This window comes from Sinocyclocheilus rhinocerous, unplaced genomic scaffold (assembly GCF_001515625.1).
Source record: "Sinocyclocheilus rhinocerous isolate Xijiao unplaced genomic scaffold, SAMN03320098_v1.1 scaffold451, whole genome shotgun sequence".
Classification (NCBI taxonomy): domain Eukaryota; kingdom Metazoa; phylum Chordata; class Actinopteri; order Cypriniformes; family Cyprinidae; genus Sinocyclocheilus; species Sinocyclocheilus rhinocerous.
The window spans coordinates 329,146-356,596 of record NW_015657491.1 but is presented as its reverse complement, the minus strand read 5'-3'; the positions used below and the strand labels follow the sequence as shown (position 1 = coordinate 356,596).

At 35.9% G+C, this 27,451-nt stretch overlaps 1 protein-coding gene and 1 long non-coding RNA gene across 3 annotated transcripts; one reads left to right on the top strand and one right to left on the bottom strand.

Annotated features, from left to right (window-relative positions):
- Positions 1–62: 62 nt before the first annotated feature.
- LOC107721091 (FK506-binding protein 15-like) lies at positions 63–22,870 on the bottom strand. Of its 2 annotated transcripts, XM_016528951.1 has the most exons (29): positions 22,650–22,870; positions 20,559–20,665; positions 18,795–18,873; positions 18,516–18,585; positions 18,369–18,443; positions 18,185–18,283; positions 17,966–18,115; positions 17,321–17,389; positions 17,095–17,238; positions 16,804–16,931; positions 16,366–16,414; positions 14,826–14,951; positions 14,555–14,645; positions 14,246–14,322; positions 12,989–13,031; positions 12,765–12,874; positions 12,397–12,495; positions 12,041–12,135; positions 11,743–11,845; positions 9,282–9,453; positions 8,034–8,170; positions 7,800–7,955; positions 7,488–7,640; positions 6,513–6,605; positions 5,948–6,040; positions 4,736–4,843; positions 4,058–4,641; positions 1,669–1,780; positions 63–158 (listed from the first exon to the last, which is right to left on the bottom strand). In XM_016528951.1, exons 1-29 carry the CDS (start codon positions 22,697–22,699, stop codon positions 78–80), a joined length of 3,453 nt encoding a protein of 1,150 aa, XP_016384437.1. In that variant the 5' UTR covers positions 22,700–22,870; the 3' UTR covers positions 63–77. The 2 variants fall into 2 exon arrangements, with proteins under 2 accessions (XP_016384437.1, XP_016384436.1); XM_016528950.1 differs by lacking the exon at positions 63–158 and having other exon boundaries at positions 1,311–1,780; positions 14,246–14,316.
- A 2,410-nt stretch (positions 22,871–25,280) lies between these two features.
- LOC107721087 (uncharacterized) lies at positions 25,281–26,304 on the top strand. The gene is made up of 3 exons (XR_001637678.1): positions 25,281–25,320; positions 25,614–25,774; positions 26,235–26,304. It is a non-coding gene; the product is annotated as an uncharacterized LOC107721087 (long non-coding RNA).
- Positions 26,305–27,451: the final 1,147 nt, after the last annotated feature.

The following is a 27,451-nucleotide window of genomic DNA, read 5'->3' as shown; positions in this document are numbered from 1 at the left end:
AGATCGTCTGGCCTTGTTGCTGGCAGTCGTCTTGAGGTCAGGCACTGGTTTTTCAACTTCGACTGAGAAGGTTGACATCAGCCCAGCCAGTCCAGGTCATCATCATCATCATCATCGTCACCAAACAGAGGGGCGGGAGGGGGACGTCCTTTCAGACTCTTGAGGACATTCACAGAAGAGCATCAGTCAGTTCACTGTTAATTTGAGTTATTGAACAAACACATTGTAAATTAACTAGTAATCTCTGCCACTGATTTCATTGGTTGAACAAATAGAGTCCCGCCCCCAAACTCACTCTATTGGTTCAATGTTATAGTTTTGGGCATGTTTTTTTGCAACAGAACCACACAAGGACAATTCTATTACAATTCTTCACTAAATCATGTGATGCAACATAAAATACAGTCATTTAGTTTCAATTACTATTTTTGGAATGATGCATTTTGGGATATTCATAATTATTTTCCAATATATGCTGAGAACATTGTGCACTACTGTTAAAAAGTCGGGTCAGTAAGAGTTTTTTTTTTTTTGGTTGAAAGAAATTAAAAACATTTATAGACTTACAAATGTTTTCTATTTGAAATAAATGCTTTTGAACTTTTGTACTCAAAGGATCATGAAAAAATTTTTTTTTTTACAAAAATTTGAAGCAGCACAACTGTTCAACATTGATAGTAATCAGAAATGTTTTGGAGCAGCAAATCAGCGTATCAGAATGATTTCTAAAGGATCATGTGACACTCAGGACTGGAGTAACGATGCTGAAAATTCAGATTTGCACCGCAGAAATAAATTACATTTTAACATATACTCAAATAGAAAACAGTTCTATTAAATTCTAATAATATTTCATAATAGTACTTATTTTTTTACAATAAATGTAACTGTTTACTGTATTTTTGATCAAATAAATGAATAAATGATTTTTTTTTTAAACATTAAATCTTACATATCGAAAACTGGAGTGACAACTTTGCTTTATAGTAAAATATTGACAAAATATACCAGGTAAGTCTGACGAACTCATACAAATAATGATTTGGATAAGTAATTGCTTAATGCATTGGATATTATAATGGAAAATTATAATGAAGTACCGCAGTAATATTAAATTTTAGTACTGTAATGGATGCATTTGAATTTTCATTATGGAATCTATGCATCGCAATGTGCTTTACGAGTGAAAAATTTAAGGGGGTCTGAATACTTTCCGTACCCACTGTATATATTTTTTATTACAATATATTGTATTTATGATTTATTTTATTTATGACAACTTTGATGTGATATAGTCATAGAAAGAAACCGTGATTCACAGGAGAAGAGTTTTCTCCTAGCATTATAGACCTGGCTGGACTCATAGCTTGTTCATTGTGGGCATCAAACCAACAACCTTCCGGTAACCAGCGCTAAACCACTACACCGCATTCATTCACACTATATCAAGCAGCATGCTTGAGAACTGTCAATATTAGAAGACAATCTAGACCTTTAATGACACGCAGTTAATAATCAGGTTAATTACACATTTTCAAAATGATTGACTTGTCTACGAAGGACATTGTGTATTCAGTTTTAAATGACAATCAAATAATTAGTTTGTGAGAATGAAGAGCAGCAGATGGATGTGGAGTATGTGTGAGAGAGAGAGAGAGCCCTGCTCACCAGCTCCTCCTCCTCTTCATCGGCCGCTGCGGGTGCAGATGGGGGCTGGGGAGGGGTGGGACTCTGGAAAAATGGTTCCTCTCCATTTTCCTCTTCTACTCTCTCAGACGGACTGAGAGAATAGCAGGAGATGAGACGAGAGACAGAGAGAAACAGGACAGAGCGTCTGGATGACACACATGCTCACAGTGAAGGTTAAAGCAGGGCTTGTGTTAGTCGATACGTTAATTAAGTTAATATACAATGTTATGGAGTGATGAGAAGATTACCAACAATCATAAAAATGATTGAATTAGATAAACTAGTCAACAATCAACTTATTCGCAAGACTACTTGCTGTGAAATCTAGTTACTGACTGTTTGCGCTGCCATGCACTTTTGTGGGAATGACATTGTTCATCTTCTCCCACATACGGGAAGATGATCCATTACATAAATGTAAGGCCTATTTCACTGAGGATATGAACATTCAGTCATCATTTACTCACCCTCATTTCAATCTAAACCGGTTTGACTTACTTTCTGCCATGAAACACAAAGGAGATATTCTGAAGAATGTTCCAGCTGCTCTTTTACACAATCATCATGATTCATGAGTAAAAGCAAACATGGCAAACAACATACCAGAAAAGTGGTTTATATGATTTGTGCACTATATTTCAAGTCTTCTTAAGCCATACGATAGCTTGTGTTAGTAACAGCAAAAACAAGTTATTCACTACATTTTTTAGATCTCTTAGTTCTTCAAAAGACTTGGATTAAAGCATAAAAGCCAAATGAAGTACTTTTATGGAGCTTTTAATGTCCTGTTTGGAGCGTCACCTGGTCACTCTATGCTTCATTGTATGGAAAAGAACAGCTTGAACACTTTGCAAAATATCTGGGGTCAGGAGAAAAAAATATTTTGTATTTATGCTGGCTTTTAAGTTTTTTATTTAATGACTAAAAATGTCATGTGGTGTAACCATCAATTAAAAAGTAGTATTTTCCATACACATTGAATACTGCGAGTATAAATTAAAAAAAAAGGTTTCTGAATATATTTGAATTGTTTAAAAGTATTTTTTTTTTTACAAATATCACAAATTGTTCATAAATATCATTACATTTTAAAGGGTTGCACAACACAACATTTTACAACTTGAACTCACTTTTCCATGTCATAAAATAATTTAATTACAGAAAAATATAGAAATACAGGTATTTTAAGAGACTCGTTAGGAGCGTTCACGCCACGTCGTAATTACGAGATTCCAACTCGTAGAACTCATCCTTGTATGACTCATAATTATAACTTGTAAACTGGGAATTCTCTGAGAGCTGCGTCTTGTACCACCTGACCACTGCAGATTCATTTCGGCGCTATGCTTAGGCGATGATAGTTTTGCCATAGAAACGCATAATTCTGAGTCCGCGGATGTGAACAACTCTGAGTACAACGTCATGTGTTGTTTTCTTGAAATTACAGTAATTATGACATGGTGTGCATGCAGCACTTGACCATAACATTTCCTGTTTTGTTTTGATTCTTTTTTTAGCTGACTGCTGATTGTACCACATGACAGACAAAAGTTTTATTAAATTACTTTATATTAAAACTAAATAAATAAATCAAATAAAAGATTATGACAAACAAAATAAAAAACTTTTTTTTAAATCAAGAATTTCATTTTTTAATTCTTCATTCTTTTTTCTTTATGATATTTATATTATGTCTCCCCAAAAATGGCAAAATGAATTGTAATTCAGAAATGAAAAACATGCTCATCACAAAAGAGGTCTTGTCATGTCATTGACCCATTTCCTTTTGTATTCCACAGGAGAAAGTCATGTGGGTGTAGATGATATAGTTTAAACTAAAACTGAAACCATAAAACAATCCAGTACTTGAAATAAAATAAACATTTATTGAAATAATTCTGTGTTTTTCTGTCAATATGGGGTGCTGTGTGTACATTAATGAGGAAAAAAAATTAACTTAAATGATTTTAGCAAATGGCTGCAATATAACAAAGAGTGAAAAATTTAAGGGGGTCTGAATACTTTCCGTACCCACTGTATATATACACACACACATATACACATATATATATATTTCAGCTACTGTAGTTGCAAAGGCAAAATTTCTCATTTTCATTTAGTTTATAATGATCTACTAAAAAACTAAAAGTAAAAAAATAATAAAAAACGATATAGACATTTTAAAAAAATGAAAAGAAAAGAGATCTAAAAATAAAAAATAACTAATATTATCTCGATACTAAAATGATGTGAAGGTGAGTAAATACTGATTTTCATTTTTGGGTGAACCCTCTTTAAACAACCTGGGAAATGAATCTGCTTTCATAATAGTGAAGCACATTTAGCATGTTAGCGGTTGACTACGTACCTGGAGAGCAGTGCAGATGTATCCTGCGGAGCGGGAGGAGGTGGTGGCGGGGTCTTGGGAGGTCCACCTAATGTCATGTGTGTGCTTTCTGGTTCATCTAAAGGCCCTGTAACACTCTCATCAATTACCTTGGCTTCCTGTGTAGGACTTATGTCCTCAGACGGCTCTGGGGTCACTTCCTGTTTGGTTGTGATGTCACTTTCAGTCTCTTCTTCGCCTTTAGTTTCTGTGCCGCTCTCACTGTCCTGATCTTGCACATTGTGTTCCGTAACTTCCACTTCCTTCTCTTCCACAACTTTCTCTTCACTCCTTTCTTCTACAACTTCCTGTTCACTCCTGTCTTCAACTCTTTCAAGTTCCTCCGTTTCTTCTTTCTTCTCGTCCGCTAGTGAAACACCTTCCTCCTCCACTTGCTGCTGTCCATCTTCATCCTGCCCTGCAGAATCGCGCTCTCTCTGGCCGTTTATATGCATCTCATGTCTAGGCTGAGCGTCAGTCTCTCTCTCCTCCTCTTCCTCTTCTTCTTTTTCACTGGGTTCAGATGAAGATCTCTCCTTTTTGGTGAGCAGCTGCAGTGTGACATTCTGTGATTGGAGGAGAAAAACACACTGTGTGACATTTTTATCTGCAGAATAAATTTTTAAAGCTCATGTTGTGTTGGACAGAGATTTGTCAGACCTTGATAGTGCTGACCAGCACTCGGAGAACAGCACTTCCTGTGTAGGTCTCATTCAGATCAAACTCCGCTCTGAGAGACTGAAACACTCCATTCATCACACGCTTCACCTGGAAATAATCACAGCTGAGCTTATAAAGAGTGATCCATGACTGCGCTTACTATATGATGCAAATCAAAATTAAATGCTTTATATATATATATGGCTGCATTTAAATTTTTTTTTTTAATAAGTTTCAATGCATTGTAATTATTCCCAAAGCTGAATTTATTTCTGTGATGCAAAGCTGAATTTTCAGCATCATTACTCCAGTCTTCAGAGTCACATGATCCTTCAGAAATCATTCTAATATGCTGATTTACTGCTCAAATCAATGTTGATAACAGTTGTGCTGTTTAATATTTTTGCAGAACCTTTATAAAGCTGTGGAACGGAATAACAAGTTCAAAAGTACAGCGTTTATTTGAAATAGAAAACATTGTGTAACATTAAATGTCTAAACTGTCACTTTTGGTCTTTGCTAAATTTTATCATTTTAATGCGTCTTTGCTAAATAACTAAATAGTAATGTCTTTAAAAAAAAAAAAAAAGAGTACAGCCTCCAAGAGTACATGAAATGACAGCTTGATTGGATTTTTGTATTATTTTTTGGTGATATATTCTCAATGGACAATGGCAATTATACAAAAATATAAAATAATTAAATAATCTACAACGTATCATCTTATTTCCATAGCGATGTGTCATGCAGGCACAATATATTTTAAAATAAAAAAATAAAAAATTAATTTAATTACATAAATTAACTGTCAATGTACATACTTCTTTATTCTATTCTTCTTTATTTTCTTTGAACTCATTAACTTTATTATCCACAAAATATGTAAATGTTATTAATATAAGGCATCAAATTAATTTACAGTATAATAACACCAGAACTAATAATATATGAAAACAACAAAATCAGGATTCTACAGTTTATGATCATAATTCAAGACTTGTTTACAGATGCATAGCTTGTCTGAAGGTACTGACATTTAAATTTACACTACGCTTGATAAATCTTGTGCAGATTTTTGACATTTGTTCCGAACTGAGAGGTTCTGATGCATTATATTGACACTGACAATATAGCATGTACCTTATTATTATTCCCGTACCTTATTGATTGTTTTCTGTAATTCAGTTGGAGTTAGAGGGGTTGAAGTCTCACCTCTTCTGCTGTGTCTGTGTGCTGCTGCTGCTCCGTCAGTTTCCTCTCCAGCTCTGAAACCCGCGTCTCCCCCTGCTGCTCCAGCACAGAGCACTGAAACACACACAAGACCACTGTCAGCATGTTACACAACCTATTCATAAGTCCTCAAGCTACTGTGAAGAGCTTAGCCAATCATTTACATATTATCATTACTTACATACTATTTATTTGCAGCTTTTTATTATATTGAAGTAATTTACATTTGGAAGTCTTAAAGATACAGTAGCAAAAAGGGTCAGAGAGAGAGAGAGGGCAAAAAATAGTTGGGTAAAACTAAATAATTAATATTTTAGGTGCCACTAACTAACACTAACATTACAAAACTAACAGACTAACATTGAAAAAATGAAAGAAATTCCATGAAAAAGTGAAGAATTTAGTCCTTTAAACAAATTCACAGAGGTGTAACTGAAAAGCGACGAAGCCTGAGGCTCAACTTGATGTAAAAAAAAATACAACAATGCATTTTTATGCTGACTGGAAAACTAGAAACCGGTGAATCTGGTTTTTCTCAGTGTTTCACCTTTTCTCTCAAGGCCTGCAGCTCTTCTTTCTGGTCCTGCTGTTGTAGTAAAAGCTGTTCCTCTGATTCACGGGACTGTTTGAGTGTAGTAAACTATGGACAGGAGATTAAAAATATTGTGTTAGTTTGATTAGTTAAGTGATTGTCTGTTCAACGGTTTAAGAAAAAGACAATATACAATTATTTTGTAATGTCGTGAGATTAAGAAGTCATTTCTTGTCGAAGTATTATAAACAGGTGTGGCCTTGCTCTGCGTGTGTGTGTGTGTGTGTCTTCATCTATAGCATAGCCCTGCATCAAAAAAAAAAATCAGCTGATTTACAAAAAACAAAAAGGCCTAATATTACCTAATTTGACAATATCTAAAGATATCAATACAACACAAAATAAGATTATTTTTCTAATGTTATATATGTATGACTTATCAAAAAAAAAAATCAAATGTCAAAAGTTTCAAAATTGTATTGACAAAGTATTCAAAATGTATCATTTAACTTAAAATCTGCAAATGACTGAAAAATATGTTTAAATACTCAATTTAATGTCAGATGTTTGCTGTCGCTGTTTGGATGCAGTAAAACACCCAAAGATGCAGCAGAAAACATCTGGCTGATGTACATAGTCATGCATTTTCTTCTATCACTGGCCATAATTCTAACATTGAAATCAGGATTGATGTCAATACATGTGAACATAGGCTGAGAAATGAAAAAGTAGTTGTAACCTGCTCAGAGGAACACAGGAATCATGTTTTTGTGGTGGTTTTTCTGTTGATTAAGGGACAATTCAAAACTTCATCTTACTAATGGTTGTCGAAAGCAAAAATGCTACAAAACACATCATATTTTGTGAGAAAGCATGACATGCTCCATCCAAACAGCCACTATTTTTGGAATGAGCTCCCCAAAATCAGTAAGAAACAAGTATTGGGTTTCATTCAGCACATGAAGCAGGACGGGTGGAGTGTATGCGTACCTTGTCCTGCAGTTGAGTGAGTTTGAGCTGCAGTGCGTCTCTGTGCTCTGAGAGTTCAGTCATCTCTCTCCTCTGCTGTTCACGTGCCGCTGCCAGAGCCTGATCACACTTCACCTGCCACTCCTGCTCCAGATCAGCCTGCAGCTGAGACAGCTACACACAGGCACAAAAGTAAAGCTGCTCACTTGAAGCTATATATTGAATGTGCCAACAGCTTTATACCGTAACTGTCAGGAATGGGTAAGGAAAGTCAACTAGTGGCCATGAGTTCAGCATGGGTCTATTCTTGTCATCATGTGCAAACACATTTACCTGTTCAGCTGCGGCTTGGTCGGTGCTCGTTCTGGCTTTACGTAATTGGCTCCTGAGGTTGTCTAACTCCTGCTGGCCCACCCTCCTCACCTCTTCCAGTTCCTCATCGCAGCGCTGTCTCTCCAACTGCCACTTCCTCTTCCTCTCAGAGAGAGTCTGAATCACACAGTTGAGTTGTTATTTGCTTTTTTCCCCTCACACAGGTACACAGAGACAGAGGTGTGAATTACTCACTCGTTCCAGACTGTCTTTCTCTGTTTTCATGTCCTGTAGCTCTTCTTCCATGTTGTTGAGCTTGAGCTCCAGTTCCTTTCGTTTCTGCTTTTCCATCTTGTATTGACTCTGCATTCTGTCTGCTGTCTCCTTCAGCTCTGAAACAAACAGACAGACACATCAGACAGTACATCAAGCCTTAACCAAGTGTTCTCCATGCAATTTTCCACTCCCTAGTCATTTTTCCTAGCTGTAAAGCAAAAATGATGCCAAACAAACAAACAAAAAAAGAAAGAAAGCAAAACAAAAATCAAAATATTAACACACAAGAAAAAACAAACAAAATCAAAAATGAAAAAAAACCAAAACAAAATAAAAAAAGAAAAAGAAAAAAGCAAAACAAAAATCAAAATATTAACACACAAGAAAAAAAAAACAAAATCAAAAATGAAAAAGAAAAAACAAAACAAAATCAAAAAAGAAAAAGAAAAAAGGAAAACAAACGAAAAAACAAAACAAAAGAAAAAAGAAAAAAGGAAAACAAAACAAAACTAAACTAAATAAACAACAAATAAACCATCTAAATAAACAATATCTAAACAAATCAAAACACCCAAACAAACATGTCCTGGCCATATTTCACCCAAAATGAAAGAGAGAAGAACAAAAGTATATTTTAACTACACAAAATTAAGCCTATTTTTGAAACTTTTTTTTGTTGTTGTTGCATTGTGACATTATTTTTATAACAATTTTCATTACATTTTACCCCTTAAATTCACAATATTGTAATGTTGTAAAAACACAATTATATAGTCCTTAAATAATAAACTATTTATGAATCATGATAATACTTATATGTGATACAGCCTTTATTTTTTTAAATAATATTTTAATAAAAACCACTGCATTTCTTTCAGAAATTTATTTTAAAAATACAGAAATACAATAATGAGAATCCAAACTGAGAATAACGAAAACCGCAAAAATCTTAAAACATTTGCATTTATTATGGTAATGAGAATATGCTTAATTAAAAATTATGTAAAAAAAATCTTCTTTGATTTTGGAGTGAAATGTGACCTGTACATGTTTACTGTGAAATTTACCCACATATTTAATGTTTAATACATATTTTGGTGGAGTGAGATTTTGGACCAATGAGATTTCACTGCAAGGAAATTAGAAACCAAGCAATCAACAGATCATCACTTGTTTCACTCATGGTTAGCAGATCAACACTGCTAGTTAGCACTCAGTGCTGCTCACCCAGTATCTGCGCCTCCAGTGTTGTGACGTGTGTGCTGCACTGCTGACTGTCCTGCAGGGCCGAGCTGAGTTTGCTCTGCAGTGCTGCGGCCTTCTGCTGCTGAGAGCTCAACTCCAGCTGCAGCTCCGACACGCGCGCCGTGGACGACGTCAACTCTTCTGTCAAGCGTGCCTTCCAGAGAGATAGAGAGAGACGACATTAAACCAGCGCGTTCCCAACTGATGATACAACAGCACTACTCTTGATGAAATGATGATGGGACTGTAATGGAAAGAAATAATGATACAAGGAAATGAAACCAGTGACAAGAAGACGCATAAAATATGGTGGTAGAACTATCTATCTCTGCTGAGAGCTGAAAGCTGATTGGTTAGTGAGTAGTGCCTGTTTAGTGAAAACACAAAAGAGAAATGGGAAATGCTTCACTGAAATAAACGATGGGAGAGTGTGTACGAAGACTATGAAGAAACGGATGAGACGGGACAGCGGGACTTTTGCTCACCTGATCCCAACTCAATTCCTGTGGCAGTGCATGCTGGGAAAAGAGAGCAGTCACCACTAAAGGCTCTCAGCCAATCAGAGCAGTGTTAATTAACCAATCAGAGCAGAGATACATGGCTTAAGCAGGAAATAAAGCGTTAACAGTAGAGATATTTAAGAGTTGTCACGGTGTTATGAACATCAGATTCTTCTGTAATGGTAAAAAGACCCTTTGCTTGAGTGGAGAGTGTGTAGAGTGGATTTTGCGGTAAAAACATAAATTCAGGGAAAACATTCTTTAGAGAGACTGAAGAGAAATACCTCATACACAACTTTTATCATTTTAATGCTGCACTCCTACCATGATGGCTTGTCCAAATGGTAAAAAAAAAAAAAAAAAAAAAAAAAAACCTGTTTTACTAAACTGTCAGATTGTTTGTTTGTCAGATTTTTTTTTTTTTGCACATCTGCTGATTTTTAAAGCCTAAAATGACTGAATTTGCTGCAGCTTTTCTCAAAAATTACTGCAATATTTGCAGCATACTCGTTGTATTACAAACCTACCAATAATCATGATGTACTTATATATTTAGTGATAGTCACAGCAAGAGAGAAATTACCTGTAAAACTTTTGTGCATAATATAATAGAATTTGCAGTTCTAGTCACCGATGCAATGGTAACACCAGCTAAGAAATACTCATAATTTTGCTTTGAAAATACAAAAATAATCTACAGGTGAAATCAGGCATTATGAAAACTATCACATATTCACCCCAATATATCTTATATTCATTATTATATATTGTAGTTTAGTAGTATCATTAACAACTATAAACTTTCATTTCGTCCCACATGCTTACATGTAAATATATAATGGATCACCTGTACACCTTTAGGAAGTGAACAGGTTGGAAAGTGCAAGTTGTGAATACATCATTTAGAGAGATCACTTGGAAGTATTAAATATTAGCCTCTCAAATGGGCCTGTCTCATATCAGAACATTTTTTTCCCTTTTAACCACTTATGAACCTGATAGTGTCAAAGTCGGGGTGCTCCATATGGTCTGTCCATAATATTGTTTCCCCCTCCTCAGGTTAACATTTTGTGGGGAAGAATTGTGGAATTTTACACCAAAAATGTAGAGTTTGCTTGATTTCGAGTTAAATTCTGCACTCACAAAATCACAAATTCCGCACTCACAAAATCACAAATTCCTGGCGCAAGCGAGTATCACACCACTATATTCACAACATGCTAACATCAAACTCCACTGAAATCAGCTGGGAGTTGAGTCTCCTGTTGTCTGCCATGTGGAGTAGGGTTGTAACGGTGAGGAAATTTTCCCACCGGTTAATCGATGTGTGACAACACCGGTAATACCGGTATCACTGCGGGGGCGCAATTAAATAAGAAACGAATGTTTAAAAAAAACTTCCAAAAACAGATAAACGGCAAAAGTCAACAGGCTTTTCAAAATCCAAAATATTGCCAAACAGACGCTTTTACATTTCGTTTCGAAACTAAATCATCCGCGATTGTCTTGTACCTCACTCTTCTTGTCAGTCAGCTGGACTCACTCTCCTCACTGGAGAAATGAAATCTGATCTGTGATGCGACTGTCTTTCAGCACGCTGCATTGAGCAGCCGCGTTCAGTTTTTAATTGTAGTGTCTGTTCTTTTACTGAACTAAATGATTTTTATTTCTATAAAAAATCAAAACGACGGTGGGGGTCGGTGCCGCGGTGGGCAAGTGACGTAACCGGTGTTGCGGCTTAACACCGGTATCACCGTCTATCGCGGCAAGCCTAATGTGGAGATGCTGCCTATGAAGAGCACTTCACATCTGTCATTTGCAGGCTTCCATGATGATTATGATGTAGGCATCAGTATAAAGCGTGGCAGCTCGCTAGGTTTTTGAAACCGAGCTGTTCTGGTGTTATTGCGTGTGTGTTGGATTGGACGCTTTAACAGAGTTACCTTGTTTTGCTCTGCCTGCAGTATTCTGGTCTGACTCTGTTCACTGCTGTTCTTCAGAGAGTCGTTTCTCTGCTCCATCAGCTGATTACTCTGCTCCACATACCTGCACAAACACAAACAGCCTTGAGTCACAATGTCACTTTGACATTTCTTTTGAAAGTGATAGTCAAAACAGGACAAGAAGTGATGGGGACAAGAGCAGGTAACAACATATAATAAGGAGAGAAGATCCAAAACATGAAAAGACACAAAAAAAAGATGTCATGTATAAAGTGAGAGTGTTGAACTGAATTCTGACCTCTGGTTCTGGTTGATGAGCTCGCCGATCTTGCAGTTCTGCTCCTCAATGCGTGAACTTTTCTCAAACACCTCTTTCTTCAGACATTCATTCTCCTGAAAAAATGAAGTCACATGACATGCAGATAAAAAAAAGGTCAACAAAATATTTCAGCTTTAAGTATTTTATTTTGATTAATATATTTTAAGTATTTATTTCTTTTCAATTTACATTGATTATTGTAAAAATTTGCTTTTCATAAACTCACAAACCGCCTGCAGTTCCCTCATGTTTTGTAAACACTGCAAGTACTGACAAATATGAATGGAAGTTTGATTGACCAATCACTGTTCACCTGCCAATTCACTGTCAATCACCTGAATGATTCTCTGAATGTTGTGCATGATCATTGCTGTTTCCATGGATACGTTTGATAAACCCAACGAAACACTGCCTTGCTTTTGTAGGTCATTAATCTGAAAAAGAAGAGAGATTTCTCAAAAGGTTGTTCAAGTACATAATGCAGTTACTTAGAAAGATCTTCTAATCAGTGTTCGAACTATACCGTGGACTTTGGGGGAGCCCACTTGTTTTTTTTTTATTAAAAAAAACAAGTGGGGTGTTCGTGGTTCGAGGGCTTACAATGACTTACAAAGACACATAATAGCTACAAGTGTATTTAAGGGGAGCCGAGCTCCCCCTAGCTCCCCCGTAGTTCGCACCCTGCTTCTAATAATGTATCAACCTTTGAGGACAAGTGGTCCAGTTTGTCTGCCACTTTTCCAACAGCCAATCGGATTTCAGTGTTGTGTTGTCGAGCCTCTGTCATCAAGAAGGACGTGACATCACTAGTTCCTTAAAGAGACAGACGTCATTTACAATCACAACCTTAAAATCATACATGAATTCACATCTGCAGCCGATAAACTACAAACAAATGTTTTGTCAAAGTGGTAAGATGATCTTTACCTTGATAAGGCACAGTCTGTGTGGGGTACATCTGACTAACAGGCTGCAAAAAGGAAGTCACAGTCAACTGAGGTATCATACTTGGTGTTAAGGGTTTGTTCAGAGTAGAGTTGCAGCAGCCGTTTGTAAGGTCTTACTTAAATTGGAACGTAAAGTCCACATTAGAGGCTTAGTGACTACTAGCTAGTTTGTAATAACTCTGTAATTAATTTGGTTGCACCTTTTAATCTTAAGGCAGTAAGCACTTTACTGAAGTAATGCACAGGTGCATAACATGATGTCTTTAATGATTCAACAGCAGCCTTAAAAGCTCGAAGCTCAAATCTGTGAGCAGGAGTTGTGTTGAAATGTAGTGAATTTCAGTTTATCCTGTTATGGTTGACATTTTTTTTCCCTCACTTATGTTTCCACTGAAATAATTTAAGAAATAATGTAATAAGAGTTTTTTATATATGTAAATAACATTCAGAAACTGCACTGAAAGTAATAGCAATAAATAAATACTGATACAAGAAAACATAAGAAATTACATTTATTTATTATGATTTTATTTTATTTGGCATGCATGCAGTGGTGCGCTGTTTAAATCAAGTTTGTGTTGAAGAGCCACTAACAAAAATGTATTTACATGTTCTATATCTGTCTAAAGAATTGAAGTTTGTCTGGTAAAACATCTAACATTTCAAATAACTTTAATTGCGCAATGCACAAGTTATAACTTTGTGCCTCACAACTAAGTAAATTTATGCACAGCTGGTGCAACCGGCTGCAGGTGACTAACAGTATGAGCAATAATAATAATCACACCTGCCTTAGGAAACCACACTAATAATGTTAGTTGCAGGGATAGTTCACCAAAAAATGAAAATTCTGTCATCATTTACTCACCCTCATGTTGTTCCAAACCTGTATGAATTTCTTTCTTCTGTTGAACACAAAAGAATGTATTTTGAAGAATGTTGGTAACCAAACAGTTTTTGGTCCCCATTGACTTCCATAGTATTTTTTTTTCTATACTATAGAAGTCAATGGCTACCAACAACTGTTTCGTTACCAACATTCTTCAAAATACATTCTTTTGTGTTCAACAGAAGAAAGAAATTCATACAGGTTTGGAACAACTTGAGGGTGAGTAAATGATGACAGAATTTTCATTTTGGGTTGACTATCTCTTTAATATTTTCAGACTTGTTATTATAGTTATATTTATTATGAAGCATTACTGTTGAACTTACACAGCAATAGGGAGTTACCCACCTGAAAGGCATGTACGGCTCCCGGCATCATGGGCTGTGGATTGGCTGTTGCCATGGTAACAGGTAGAAGGGCTGAAGCGGGAATGAAGAGAGAGCGCATACAATGTCATAAAGACTAAAATGACATAAGACTGGAACATTGCATTCCTATATATCTATAACAGTATATGGCTGAGCATTTGTGTGCTGGTTTTGTAAGTATCTGCTAAATTTCAACTCAAACTATTAAGTATATCTTTAAAAGGTGCAATATTTTATACCATGTTACACTCCTGGCCTTCATCAGAATATGATTTGATATAGGTGTTACCCTGCACTGAAGGTGGCGGGCCGGAGGAGATGTGTACAGGCTGCGGTGATGGTGCACTGCTACGTTCCTTGTGTCTGGACACACTGGGGTCCTACAGCAATAACAGGAACAGAGTGCATGAGGGTTATCTGTATGCATTCTCTCACATTAACACTGCATATCTTTACTAAAGGACAAAGACATCGATTACAGTGGCAGATTTTTGTGCTGTATCTGGTTAGGAGACAGACTAAAACCATTGTAATGAAGTTCTCACAAAAATAAACCTTGCCTCAAGTTCGGAGTCACTAGAGTCTGGCTGTGAGGACGATGAGGCCGGGCCGGTGATGAAGGGCAGCATCGGCTGGCCCATTTTGGCCATGCGTGAGATCAGTTTAGCTTTAGTGGCATCAGGATTCTGAAGACATTTCAAAACATGTCAGAAAACACACAGCATTTATATTAAAATTCTAGTCGATAATTATTTTCATACTATGACTGATTACTAATAAAGTGCCTATTATAAAAGTCTTTATGTAAAAATAATAAGAAGAAGAATACAAATGAATCTAGGCATCAAAACATTATTATTAAAACTATGACTGATGGATATTCCTTTCTGAGATCTGCTAAAGATTACATTTTACAGTGTTATTAAATATTTATTATTGAATATTAACCTACACTACAATTCTAAAGTTTGAGGTTTGTAAGATCGCTTTTGAAAGCAATGCTGGCTGCATTTATTTGATCAAAAATACAGTAAAAACAGTAATATTGTGAATGTGAAATATTTATTTAGAATAACAGTTTTCTATCTGAATATATTATACAATGTAATTTATTTCTGTGATTCAAAGCTGATCCTACAGAAATCATTCTAATAAGCTGATTTGCACATCAAGAAACATTTTTCTTTATTATAAATGTTGAAAACAGTTGTGTGGCTTAATATTTTTCTGGATTCTTTGAATAGAAAAAGTTCAAAACAATATTTCTTTGAAATAGATATCCTTTGTAACATTATAGTACATTATAAATGGCTTTACTATCACTTTTGATCAATTTAATGAGTCCTTGCTAAATAAACTGCTGAATAAAAGTAGCAATTTATTTTACAAAAAACATCCCCTCAACTTTTGAACAACCTAAAGTCTAAAGCTAAATGACAACAAAGGTAAAAAAGAAAAAGAAAAAGGAAAAAAGAAAATATGAGTCTGAATAATTAAAAATACAGTATATATCCAATATCGACAGATACTGATCTGACCACTTCAAACTAAAAAAAAAACATTAATGTTGGCCAATAACCATTATGTTACAGATTTATTGTGCACACCTATTTATTATAAATTTGTGTCTATATATGTTGTGCACTAACCACTAAGCCACAGCTCCAGCTATATTTATTGGTAACACTTTTCAATAAGGTTCCATTTGTTTACATTAGTTAACTACATTAGTTAAAACTCAGTTCATAATAATAGCAACATTTACTAATACATTATTCAAAACGAAAGTTTTATCTGTTAATATTAATTAATGGACCTGAACTAGCATGAACTAACAACGATCAGTTGTATTTTTTATTAATTAACGTTAATAAAGATTAATAAATAAAGCAATTAAATGAATAAATGAATAAACAAAGAATACTTTGATTAATAAAACAAATGTACTGTTCATTGTTAGTTAACATTAGTTAACGCATTAATTAATGTTAACCAATTAACCTTATTGTAAAGTGCTACCTATTTATTTTAATAAAAATCTGCATTAATAAAAACAAAATGCTAAAAACAAATGCATACAACTAGAATAAAAAAACTTACACTGAGCTGTTCATTGAGGGAGTTTGATTTTGCTCGAAGAGGTGCTTCACTGTAAGCAAAGAAGAAATGTAGCAAACAGAGAATTTAAATCAAATACTATTAATATAAACAATAATCTCCAGTCAGGCTACAGCCCCTGATAGCACACGTACATCACGGAGACGTCTATTTGATATCTGCATTTACATCTGCAAGATGTATTTTTAGTGTGTTTGCTCATCTGCAGTATGACTACAGGACATTTCCTATCAGATGTCAAATAGACGTTTAGAAGATGTCTTTAAGATGTTTAAGATTTAGAATGTATGTAAAACTGACGTCTTAAAGACGTCTATCAGATGTTTGTACACAGCAGATGTTTTCCAGATCAAGCGATCTTTAACAGACATCTTGCAGACGTGCATGTGCTATGTGGGGCAGGAGGTCTGTAGGGCTCACCTGGGTTTGCTGGTTGGTGGGGCAGTGCTGAGGGGCTGGTTGAGCTCAGTGGGGGCCAGACTCTCCACACTGGGAGCAGGAGACGGAGCCGCCGAATCTCTTGAACTTCCATCCTTTGCTAACTTAACCTGCACATGCATTGAGAGAATACTGATGACAAGAGTAGGGCTGGATCTCAATTTGCATATTCTCCAACAACACAAACTTTTGAGTATGTAACATTATACCGTATACATTATACAGGCAAACGTGAGGAAGTAGAGTGAAGCTCTGAATGTGAGAATGACGCACCCGACGGATCTCCGCTTCAAAAACTAGCGTGCTGTCCGGTGGGACGCGATTGGCAACGCCCTGCGACCCGTACGCGAGACTGGGAGGAATCACCATGAGCCTTTTTCCGCCTTTGCACATACTCAACATCCCCTCCTCCCAGCCCTGAGAGACGGACAGAGAGCTTTAGACTGCCGTATGAGTGATAATGACACATAAAATCCAGCCCAGCCAACTTCCCCTTCACCTTAATGACTTTCCCAGCCCCGAGCTTCAGTCTCAGCAGTTTGTCTTTATTCAGATTCGAGTCAAACATCTGGAGGAGAAGAAAATAAAAGATTATATAAAGCTGGGTAGCAACAAATTAAACAATGTACTTATGGGTATTTTGAATATGCTCATAAACTACACTCCAAAGGGTTTTTTTTTTAATAAAAATTATTACTTTTATTCTTGAGCATCAAATCAGCATATTAAAAGATCATGTGACACTGAAGAAAATTCAGCTTTGCATCACAGGAATAAATTACATTTTAAAATTTAATAACATAAAACATAGTTATTTTACATTGTAATAATATTTCATAATATTACTGATTTTACTGTATTTTTCATCAAATAAATGCAGCCTTGGTGAGCATAAGAGACTTCTTTTAAAAACTGAATTTACCGAACCTTAGTGTTGTTCTATAATTCTCATAAAAACCATGTTTACATCAGTTTACATTTTAATCAGAATTCAACCATATTCTCATTATGTATGCATCATGTAAATGCATTAACTTGCTTAGCGTATGTTTCAGATCATAATGGCATCTTATTTACTCGCCAAAGCCATTTTTATTCACACTGTCCATTTTGGACACTGCGGTCATTGACAAAACATCTTTACCTGTCCGATGGTCTTGTTTTGCAGCAGCCAGCCAGTGTAGGCCACTTCTAAAGAGTCTCCGTTCTCCACAGCCTGACCCTCACCGAGAACAAGATCCTGGATCAGGACCGAGTCTAACGCACCGCTGCAGTTCACTTTGGCAAGACAAACCTGAAACAATTATATCACTGCGTAAGAAGCTCCTCATACAACATCACACGACAAAGAACAAATACAAACCTCTTTACAAAAGTCTGTAGCCGCTTTCTCGGATTCAAACATCAGCGACCAATTCTGTCTCTGGTCATCGTAAAACGTGCAGTAGTTACTGGGCTGGACCTGAAAGTGTGAGAGAGACAGTTAGAAATAACACATAAAAAAACAAACGTGTTGTCTGACTTGAATTATGTGAATAAGAGCTCACAGTGAGGATGAAGCCGCTGTGGATCCTGGCAGCCGTCACCTGCTTCTGTTGACTGACATACAGCAGGATCTTGTACTGAAAAAGAGTGCAGACATGTAAATGTGTTACAAAACACCTCCATTTAGAAGAACATATGATCATTCTAACCTCTTTAGCTGAATGATTTCCAAGGACCGCAGCTCCAAGCTTGCCTTGTTTCACATACTGTCCGTTAACACTGCACAGAAAAAAACAGTGTATTCACAACATTAGTCTGCAAACTTTACATTACAACAGATAACCAGTGCTGAAGATACTTGTAAACTACACTTTGCTTTGGAAAACAGGTTTAAAATGTGCAGCACTACAGATTTGTACATATTTCATGCTTTATTCTTTACATCTAAAATGAAATAACAAATAATACATAAGATTAAAAAGCCTTACTATCTGTAGGCATGTACTGCAGTAGCAAAGAGAACAGCAGGAGAGTTTGGTGGAGGTGCAGTCTTTTGGGTTGAGGGTCCTGTAAAAACAAAACTTGAAATGTCAAAAAAAAAATAAAAAAAAAATAATAATCATAAAAATGACAGAATGTCAAAAAAAATCTGCATTAAAAAATATTATCATACCTCATATTTAGTTTTTTTTTTTTTCTCCTATGAGTTCCTCTTACACTACAGTTCAAAAGTTTGGGGTCAGTAAGATTTTTTTTTTTTTTTAAAGAAATGGATTTATTCGGCAAGTATGCATTAAATTGATCAAAAGTGATAGGAAAGATATTTACATTGTTCAGAATTCTATTTTAAATAAATGCTTTTCCTTTGAACTTTCAGTTTCCACAAAAATATGAAACGGCACAACTGATTGACAACACTGATAATAAACAGAAATGTTTCTTGAGCAGCAGATCAGTATATTAGAATGATTTCTGAAGGATCATGTGACACTGAAGACTGGGCTAATGATTCACAGGAACAAATTTAACACTTAAAACACTTCACAAGTAACCTGCTCTGTCTTGTCTGTTGGCGTGTTGTCAGTTTCCTCTTTGCTCTGCAATGTATTTTCACTGTGTGAGAACATGATGTGTGGCGTGAGAGCGGCGTGGCTTGTCAGACATAGCAACAGTAACGAAAGGGGGAGGGTCTTTGCGAAGGGTCAATTATAAATGCAGTTTCTAACTCCTTACCAATTTATTTAAAATTTATTTCAAAAAAAAAAAAAAAGGGAAATTTGATTCCACGGGATATGACTACTTTTAAAAAAAATGGATGTTTATCTGCTTACCCCCAGGGCATCCAAGATGTAGGTGACTAAATTAAACCCTGCGGCTCGTGACGATACATTGAGGTCTTAAGACACAAATCGGTCGGTCTGTGCAAGAAACTGAAGAGTATTTATATCATTTTTTACCTCTGATCCACCGCAATGTCCAACTGTCCTGAGCGCGTTCACAACATCCGGCGCGTGACGCATGTACGTGCTCTGGCATAGTAGACATAGATATATACAAGTAGATGCCTATGTTTCTATGGGCCGCGATACGTTCCAAAATGGCGGACGCATCAACGTATCTGGAGCGGTCGAATAGGGCATCTACACATATCTATGATAGTAGACGCATGTGCGGAAGCGCTCTGTCGTGCGTATACGTCACTCATTATTTACACAGTGCAGAGAGATTGCGGACCTGTTCACTGGCACAGCATGATCTAAAGATATTTAGAAGTACAGGTCATCACAATGGAAGACGATTTTGATATATCATCAGACAACGTGGAATTTTTTGCCCGACCGTATTTATTTGACGTCAAACGCCGAATGTTGTGAATGCGCTCAGGACAGTTGGACATTGCGGTGGATCAGAGGTAAAAAAATGATATAAATACTGTTCAGTTTCTTGCACAGACCGATCGTTTCGTGTCTTAAGACCTCAATGTATCGTCACGAGCCGCAGGGTTTAATTAGGTTTTGTCTGTGTATGTTTTTTTGACTCTCAAAGCCGTGGAGCCCATTGACTGCCATTATATGACTGACAGACTGCAACGGTTTGAGTTAAAAATCTTCGTTTGTGTTCTACTGAAGAAACAAAGTCACCTACATTTTGGATGTCCTTGGGGGTAAGCAGATAAACATCAAATTTTCATTTTTGGGTGAACTATCCCTTTAAGTGGCGGTTTACACACACAGAGGTTCCTGCAGTCTTACCCGAGTTGGCAGAGCTCTTGCGGGGCTGTTTGGGTGCCGTGTACTGGAAAGACTCGTTTCCCTGGCTTGTTGCCTGATCCAGTCCAAAGAGAGAGGCTAACTTTGCTCTGAAATTGCAAAAAAGCAGCAAATAAATCACTGCTCCACTTGTGTGAGATCACATGAGTCTCTGAACAAGGCTCAATTCTCAAATTAAAGCTGATCTCATTTTGACTTTGAATGAGTTTTTGATTAAACTTTTAACTGAAGAACATCAATGAACACCTGCAGCGACAAATGAAACTGAAAAAAGTATGACTTCTGCAATATCATCCGGAAGCTACTTAATCAACGCATACGGCACTGACCCATGGATCTGTCTCCACTTGTAGTCACTGTCCTGCTGTCCTGCCATGCTCAGCTGACCTGTTTCTGACCTGGTGCCTCAGCTCAGAGAAGCTAAAAGCTAATACCAGTGAATCACTCCTCATGCGCATGTGAGCTGCATGCCTTTACATTTCCAATTCCATGTAATATCAGATCTCTTTAGCAGGTCTGGCAGGGACTACAACCACACAGCAGCTCCTTGTGACTGTGGACGCCCCGTCCCCAGACTGAGGCCCTGCTCTGATCCGGGACGTGTAACTACCAGCATGTGAGTGGCATTAACACGCTGACTCTCCACCTCTACAATCCTTCTCAACAGCTTCAAATTCCCCATTAACACATGTGGATGCCAACGCAGAATTGAATTTATGGATATAACCTCAGATGACACCAGAGAGAAGGAATGTAGTGGCCCCAAAATGCAGTGACACTGACAAGAGAGTTTTAGGGTATCTGTGGAAATGCATAGAGAAAAATGTGTATTTTTTTAAATGTAATTTGAATTAAATAATTAAACACATACAAGCTATAAATAATAGAATAAAATAGAAATAATAGAATAATAAAAATAAAAAGATGAATAAATAAATAAATAATATATCTAACATTACAGTACTAGGAGTAGAAAATGTAAAATTTAATAATGTAACAACCCTGTAAATCCTGACATTTGAAATAACAGTGAGTAATATATATATATATATATATATATATATAGTAATGGAACAGTTTATTAAACCTTTAGACAAAATATATATTTAAAAAGTTATTTTTATTATTATTTTTTTTAAGTTGACCAGGCTTTTATGGCTCCTATAGTATAATATAGAAGAGTATGGAGCTCAAACTCAAGGAAGAAAAATAAAAACATTTATACGGCCAAAAAGTAAAATAAAATATTGATAGCCTGTAATGCAAACCTTCACAACATAACAGACTACAAAGTTTTGACGTTGATAATTTAGAGGTCTTAGAAATCTGTGTATCAAATAGCATACAGTAGGCTTTATAGGGTTAATAGAAACTCAATATTTTCCAAATAATATTTTGACAAATGTATAATATTCTCACCCCATGTACAAGAATCATTATATGTCAGGGTTCCTTCCATCTAACAAAATTAAGAAACCCATGACTTAAATGACACTTAAAATGTCTGAGCATCTTGCATTACATAAAACAAAGTTAGTTCTGAGAAACTAGCAGAATTCGTTTGAAGATGTGTTTTAATGTTACAGATTGCAACTACATTGAGACTTTAATGCTTTTTAGTGTTCACATGTTTTTGGGGCAACTAGTGTTCCTTAAGTGGGCTTTTTAGTTAAAATACTTGGCAGGCTCAGATGATTTTAGTGAAATTGATGATATCAACACCCCAACATAGAGGACTGTTAATGTGAGAACGAATGTAACATTCAAGTGTTGAATGCTGAAAACAACTCGTTGTTATTTAACACATCAAACTGTTCATGTACTTTTGTCGCAACAAGTTGATCTGCCAGCCCATAAGAAATCTGCGATGTATCTGCTACATTAATGTCCGGTATTAGCCAATGAGTGACACGCTTCTCTCTGGAACCAAAATGGTTTTTTCTTCCCCATACCGTCGCTGCATTTGAGTTGTTTCGGTGTTATACATCTACCCAGACTTTCTTTAAACAGTGAATGGTGTTTGTCTGATGGCTTTCGCCCGCATGATTGTGTGTTTGTCCGTCGGGGACTCACCCTCCAGTGGGAGACAGAAAGTCTCCGTCCTCGTCGTCTGTTGCAAACATGCCCCTGATTGATCTTCACGCCGCCAGGCGAACTGAGGCGCCAGCTTTAATAATATTCCAGATATGCCGTAATGATCGCCTGCATGCGGTGAGTAAATATTAAAATGTAATAATAATTCTCTGCAGTCGCTTCCTGGTTCTGCTGGTGTCAGCTGACCCGCCACCTGATCTCACGCGCTTACGTCCCTCGGCACTTCCGATAGAAAAAAAAAATAGTCATACAAACATATTTGGAAAATCTAAAATATGTTTTAATGTGCTTATAGTCACTGTTTAGATTTATTAATAACATGAAAACCATTTAAAATTAATTATTAAATGTAATTATTGAGTATAATGGATTTATTCCGTTTCATTTTCATTTTTTCTTATTAAAAACACATAATTATTTATGTTATTATGTTTTATATTATTATTTATATTTAATTTATGTAGTATCAACTGTTGTAAAACAATAGTAAAACTGATATAAATTTGGCGGAAAGGCTTCGTAATCTTAATTTAAGAATCTATTTCATTTGTATTACAGATATTTTTCATAACAAATACCTTAACCGCATTGCATTAGCGCGTGTGAAGTGAAAGTAGGCCAGTGAACTTCTGCTGCTAAGTTCGCTTGCGAGGATGTACTCTGTTTTTAACAAATGAGGTAAGTATATAAAATATGTTTCATGTTTTTTTTTTTCTGTTATAGTGCTATTACACCTGCTTTTAAATGGACAAAATCATGCACTGAGTTTTAGAACGAATCCAATTCAGTTAAAACTTAATCTAAGTGCTTTTCTTACAGTAAATGAATAGCACAATAATAGGAAGCTGATCGTTTTGTTTATTATCATCACCACATTTTCATTTTATTAATTGAATAAAAGCATGTGGGGTTATTTGAAACATTTCTCACTAATAATATTAGAATATTAATATAAGCTAAAAATACTCTTTAAAGTAATAGTTCACCCAAAAATGAAAATTTGCTGAACATTTACTCATCATCAAGCCATCCAAGATGTAGATGAGTTTGTTTCTTCATCAGGACAGAATTGGAGAAATGTAGCATTACTTTCTCACCAGTGGATGCTCTGCAGTGAATGGGTGCTGTCAGAATGAGAGTCCAAACAGCTGATAAAAACATCACAGTAATCCACACCACTCCAGTCCATCAATTAACGCCTTCTAAAGTGAAAAGATGTGTGTTTGTAAGAAACAAATCCATCATTAAGACATTTTTAACTTCATACGAGTGCTCAATCCATAATATTGCTTTCTCCAGTGAAAAAGTCATCTCGTCTGAATCAGGAGAGAAATATGCACAGATCCAGCACCGTTTCTAAACAAAAACAGTCTAAAACAGTTTTGAACAAATATGGATTTTTCTGTGGATTTTGATGTGAGAAGACAACAGGATGGATGCTTTGGACGTTAGACGTTGATGGATTTGTCTTTTCACTTCACAAGACATTAACTGATGGACTGGAGTGGTGTGGATCATTGTGATGTTTTTATCAGCTGTTTGGACTCATTCTGACGGCACCCATTCACTGCAGAGCATCCACTGGTGAGCAAGTGATGTAATGCTACATTTCTCCAAATCTGCTCCCATAAATAAACAAACTCACCTCGGATGGCCTGAGGGTGAGTACAGTAAAGTATGTTTTCATTTTTGGGGGCGAATTATTGCTTTAAATCTTTCCACTCACAAGTCTGATCAGGCTCATTGATCTTCTTTGAAAACTCATCTATTTTCCCTCAGGGACTTTAAAGCCAGTGTAACTGCTGCTGGGACACTGAGCACCACTGCGCCAGAGGAATCAAACGCCACACTCCAGCACGCGTGAGGAAACACAGTCTCAAAAATGGTGCATTTGCATTGCATTTATGACCCTTGCACATCTACGTTCTCACTTGAAATAACTGAATGTCTGTGATTTTTGGATACTGCATAATGTATTTGTGTCACCTACATCCAAGCCCAAACCGATTTGAAATTTGTCTGTATAATGCCATATTGTTATTCTGGTTTCTTGTAATACAAGCAGAAAACTTTCCATCTCTGAGTATTGTTAATGTCTCTGAACGGGCTGGACAGAGGAGATCGATTAAAGAAAGGCCACTCTATGGTGTCCTTGAATGATGTCTCTTGTGTTTCTCTCACCAAACAGACAAAAGACACTCAATATTACTTTTATTTAAATCATCTTTATGAGATATTGATATCAAGCATACATTGTAGGGTGACAATACGTCCTCTTTTTTCCCGGACATGTCCTGGGAACACTTTCTCTTTACAATCCTCATACATTATATGTGTGTGTATTTGCATTGCTTTGATTTGTTCTCTGTAGATCCCATTTTCTCACACACCACAGTTGCTTGATTATGTGCAATGCATGCATGCTATTGGTCAAACTACTTTTCAGTCATTACCTTTTCTCAGGACATGACTGAGAATATATTGCATACTTTGTGTAATAGTCACATGTAAAATGTTTTTTTTCTCTCTCACTTGCATTTAACTGATGTTTGGCATCTGCTTTTCACCATAAAGGTCTAAATCTCCAAACATTGCTATAAAAGAGTTATTCTGCCTTCCATCTTGTCAAATGACCGAGCCATCCATAGTGGTGAGTAACTAGGCAAGTTGTTTGCAAAAGAAATCTTTTTTACCATAAAAATTTTAAAATAAAAATACATTTTTGATATATTCAACTCTTATTGATATAATTGAAAGTAATTTATTTACATTTTTAATTTTAAACAAATAATATCTTTTTAAATTAATTTTATGGCCTGGGTTTGTCCATATTTTACCCAGCACTGGGTTGTATTTAACTCAGCATTTTTTAGAGTGTAGTCTTTCAAAGCAGAAGTGCATTTGTCCAGCATAATTCTGCTGTTTTTGTTTGTTAATATTCAGGCCAACCTGCGGAAGAAGTGTGATGGTCGTAAAAGGAGAGGGACGAGAGGTATTAACTCTACACTAGAGGGCGCTGGCACCCCACGGTGGGTGGGCATTTGCTTTAATCCCATTCCCAAAACCACCCCTGCATCACCTCTCCCGCAGCCTAGCGTTCAAAGGTGAGCATAGGTGTGTTTTGGGATACAGCTGCCTAACTGACCCATGTTAAATGAAAGAATATCTCAGTTCTGTAATTGGAGTTTCAGAGCACTACCAACTTAAAGGCATAGTTCACCCAAAAATGATGGACTGTCATCATTTACGCCGTTCCAAACCTGTATGACTTTCTTTCTTCTGTGGAACACAAAAGAAGATATTTTGAAGAGTTGTTACCAAACCGTTCCGGGTCCCATTGACTTCCATCGTATTTTTTTTGTCCATACTGTATAATGGAAATCAATGGGACTGGAAAACATTCTTCAAAATATCTTCTTTTGTGTTCAGCAGAAGAAAGAAATTCATACAGGTTTGGAACGACAAGAGGGCGAGTATAATATTTCATAATATAACATATAATATTTCTGCGTGTGTATGTTTTCCGTCCTTTTCTTTCTGTCTCTCCCACTCATCTCTCCACAGATAGTGGGTGTGGATCATTGGATCGAAAACTAAAAGCCTAACCACACCACACCACACCCAAGCCCAAAGCAGAGTAGTAGTGTCAGTCCAGTCTTAAGCCTTAGTTTAGGATCAGTAAAGTGCTGGAGAGGCAACTGGAACAGACCTAAACAGATCTAATACTTACGCCACACTAAGATGACAAAGGTTTTTAATTGTAAATGGAAAGTCTGTTCCATAAGTTGTGTTTAATGATTCAGTGCACTTTGTCTTGAAATTCTATTCCTAGTTTGAATGTAGACTAACAAATAATTAAAATGTAGCCTACTTGTTTGTTTTTCCCTGCCTGAACAGTTAATTTATTCATGTGCATTATGATAATAAACAACAGGTGCCAGACCAGATCCTAACTGAACTGAACTTCCAAAGTGAGTACATTAAATTTAGTGTGAGTTCGGCTGATATGTGCTTTATGAATAGAACCGCAGTTGACAACAACATAAACTGTTGCTCATATTTGTATGTTTTTAAAAGAAATCAATACTTATGTACAACCAGATAGTATTTAGTATTTAGTTATAATTAGGTTTTTACCTGAGAAGACAGTGCTGCTGGCCTTTAGGTGTTTTTTAGACTTCTGAAAATAGGGCTTTGCCAACACAGATAGTTTATAAATGTATAAAAATGAAATTATTTATTAAAATAGAAAGCGGTTGTTTTAAAACAGTAACTATAATTTAAAATACTATGCATTTTAAATGCTAATTCTGTAAACAAAAAGATATATTTTTTAAATGCCTTATGCACCATTAAAGACTGAGCTTAAATCTAGATTAAAGCAAGGTTTATCTAATAATTCTGTTACACCACATTTTAAAATAAGGAAACTTACATTTAAACCATAATTTTTATCCTGGTTTTAATTTTCTTTTGAAATAGATTCATTTATATCCAGTTTCTTCATTACTTTAAACTTTGATTTAAATCTCAGTATGGAATTAACTTTGAACTTGCAGGTGAGGAGGTTTAAACAATAATAAAAAATAAAAAAATAATCTACGATTAAAATTAACCATAGATGAAGATTTCAATGACAGGTTAGAACCCCTGATTTGCTGTGTTTAAAATTAAGTGGTGCAACATAGCTTGAATTAAATAAATAAATAAATAAATAAAACAACTAAAACTAGATCAAAAAAATCTTTTATGATCTCTAAACTTTACTTCATTTAATCCTT